The sequence below is a fragment of the Belonocnema kinseyi genome, chromosome 5 (assembly GCF_010883055.1).
Source record: "Belonocnema kinseyi isolate 2016_QV_RU_SX_M_011 chromosome 5, B_treatae_v1, whole genome shotgun sequence".
Classification (NCBI taxonomy): domain Eukaryota; kingdom Metazoa; phylum Arthropoda; class Insecta; order Hymenoptera; family Cynipidae; genus Belonocnema; species Belonocnema kinseyi.
Window position 1 is genome coordinate 74,829,212 of NC_046661.1, and position 2,568 is coordinate 74,831,779.

At 32.2% G+C, this 2,568-nt stretch overlaps 1 protein-coding gene across 1 annotated transcript in view; it reads right to left on the minus strand.

Annotated features, from left to right (window-relative positions):
* The window catches only part of LOC117172798 (diphthine methyl ester synthase), a 15,030-nt gene continuing 12,462 nt past the window's right edge, over positions 1–2,568 (minus strand). Inside the window, exon 3 of the mRNA XM_033361026.1 lies at positions 1–568. Coding sequence (XP_033216917.1) covers positions 342–568 — 227 coding nt within the window. The 3' untranslated portion in view covers positions 1–341. The remainder of the gene's footprint in view (positions 569–2,568) is intronic.

A 2,568-nucleotide genomic window follows, 5' to 3' on the forward strand; every position in this document is an offset into this window, starting at 1 on the left:
TAAAGTTTGTAATAAAATTCTAAAAGTTCATACAATGATGAGAAAAATAGCGAAATATAATAATAACAAACTACTGGGATATTGCGGTTTCAGAAATAGAATGAAATTACGTACATAGTTCGAATTCTTTATATTCACTAGTTTCGATCGTAAAACGCCTCTATTTTCGTTCTCCAACGGCGGATGCATTAAAAATATTTTTCTCTCAGTTGACCCTGAGGATATCCGTCTGACTCTCGGGAGCGTTCCCCCTCAGTCAATTCTAATTGCAGCGTCTGGAAGACGAACTTCCAGATTGCGAAACGACCTTGAATTCGAATAATTTCTTATTTTCTCATTTCTTAATGACCCTCGGATTTCGTCATCTCCGTGAAATTCTCACTGTTGGAGGCGAATTGAACGAGGTATTCGGATTCCAGGGGATGGAGAGTTTCCCCGGGAATCACGAGGCAATGGAGAGGAGGTCCTAGGTCTGCATTCCTCATTTCCGAGAGACTAGAGGCCAAAATTCGCTGGTCCTCGGAACCAACTCTTGCCAGACCGACTGCCAAACTTCCTTCTGTAAAGGCTGCAATTTTTCAGACGAGATTATTATTAAAAATAATGAATGTGCAGAATTCCTGAAAATAAAACGAAGAATCTAAATACCAAATTTGTACAACCACCATAAAATATTCCTATTGAAATTCGAAAAAAAATAAAGAAAAACACAAACGCAAGAAACGAAAGATAAGAAGGCAAACATACAAATCCCCTTCTTTCTTTTTTTGTCGGTTTTTTTATTTTTATTATTATCAAATCACGAGAATATCTGTAAAAATAATTTATAACAAAATAAAAAATACCCAAGACTGTTCCTTGCTTACGTATTTTTTTTATTTTTTACTTTTTTGCTTTGATACTGGTGCTGTATGAGTACCGAAACGTTGGTGTTTATTTTTTAACAGGATGGCCATTTTTTTCAACTTTCGTCTCCCGATTTTCTCCCGGTTTTCTCCCGGTGAATATTCGTGATTTCTGCCGGGTTATAAAAAAATTGACTTTCTTTGCAAAACCCACAGTTTTTTCACATATATTATAAATTGCGGAAGTTGATCAATGTCAGCAAACCTTTTTGCAAGAAATTAATTAATTTTTAAATCATATAATAAGAAGGATAATGAAATTGTTGTGTCTAAGAAAGGAAAGTACAGATAAACGTTTTATTGCACACTAGCAGCAAATGCACACGCGCAAATCGCGCGTTCCTCTCTCTGAATTTCTATTTACTAACACGAAAATATGCAAAATTAAAAATCCATTATTAAAACAATTTTTTAAAATAAGGTTTTAAATATTTTTGGAATAATAGTTAATAATGAATAATTTCGAATTGCAAGCTCTTGAAATTAAAATAAAATATACCAGCGATGTTTGACAATTTAAATAGAAACGGGAGTTCAATTGTATGATTTCTAAGTCGAAGCGCTAAAAATTAAAATTAAGGGCATGTGACACAGCCAAATACCCATATTATCGACCTCACTTTATCAGCTCACTGAATATTTTTTTGAACCAAAAAACTTTTTTTGTAAATAAAATATTGAGCTGAAACTTTGGAAAATGTATTAGAGTACAATAAAGTACGCTTAGGTACTGCCTTTTGGTAGAAACTTTACTGAAAATTATTTCATCTTTTTTCTGAACCTCGACATTTTTTTAACGTTCGAACTTCTTTTATACATAAAAGATCGGTCTCAAACTTTGAGAAATGCAAGAGCCGAAAGAAAAATACGTTAAAGTACAAAGCTTAATAATAAAAGATGTAAAAAAAATATTTCAACAATCAATTCCAACGGCATCAGCCGGTAACGTTGTACACGAAAATACGAACCTTCTAGAGCCTCGTCTAGTGGCCACCAGGTTTCGTATTTTCGTGTACAGCGTTACCGGCTGATGCCGTTGGAATTCATTGTTGAAATCAAAGATCTTTGGTTGAAATATATTTTTTTACATCTTTTATTATTAAGCTTTGTACTTTAACGTAGTTTTCTTTCGTTTCTTGCATTTCACAAAGTTTGAGACCGATATTTTATGTATAAAAAAAAAAAGTTCGAACGTTCAAAAAATGTCGATGTTCAAAAAAAAGGATAAAATAATTTTCAGTGAAGTTTCTACCGAAATGCAGTACCTAAACGTTCTTTATTATACTCTAATACATTTCTTAAAGTTGCAGCTCGATATTTTATTTACAAAAAAAGTTCTTAGGTTCAAAAAAAAACATTCAGTGAATTGATGAAGTGAGGTCGGCAATATAGGTATTTAGCTGTGTCACATGCCCTTAAGAGTAATTGAAATTGTATTCTTTATAATTAAAAGCGTTGAAAATAAATAATTAAAGATTGAAGACTTTTAAAATTTAATAATTTGAATTCAAATCGATTAAAATTCAACAATTTAATATTGAAAACTAAATTGAATCTTTCAGGGTAATGGACAACATATATGTTCTGAACTATCTAGTAAATAAGAGAATTAAAAGGGAAAAAGGGGCAATGATAGCAATGTTCGTGGACTTGAAGGCGGCGT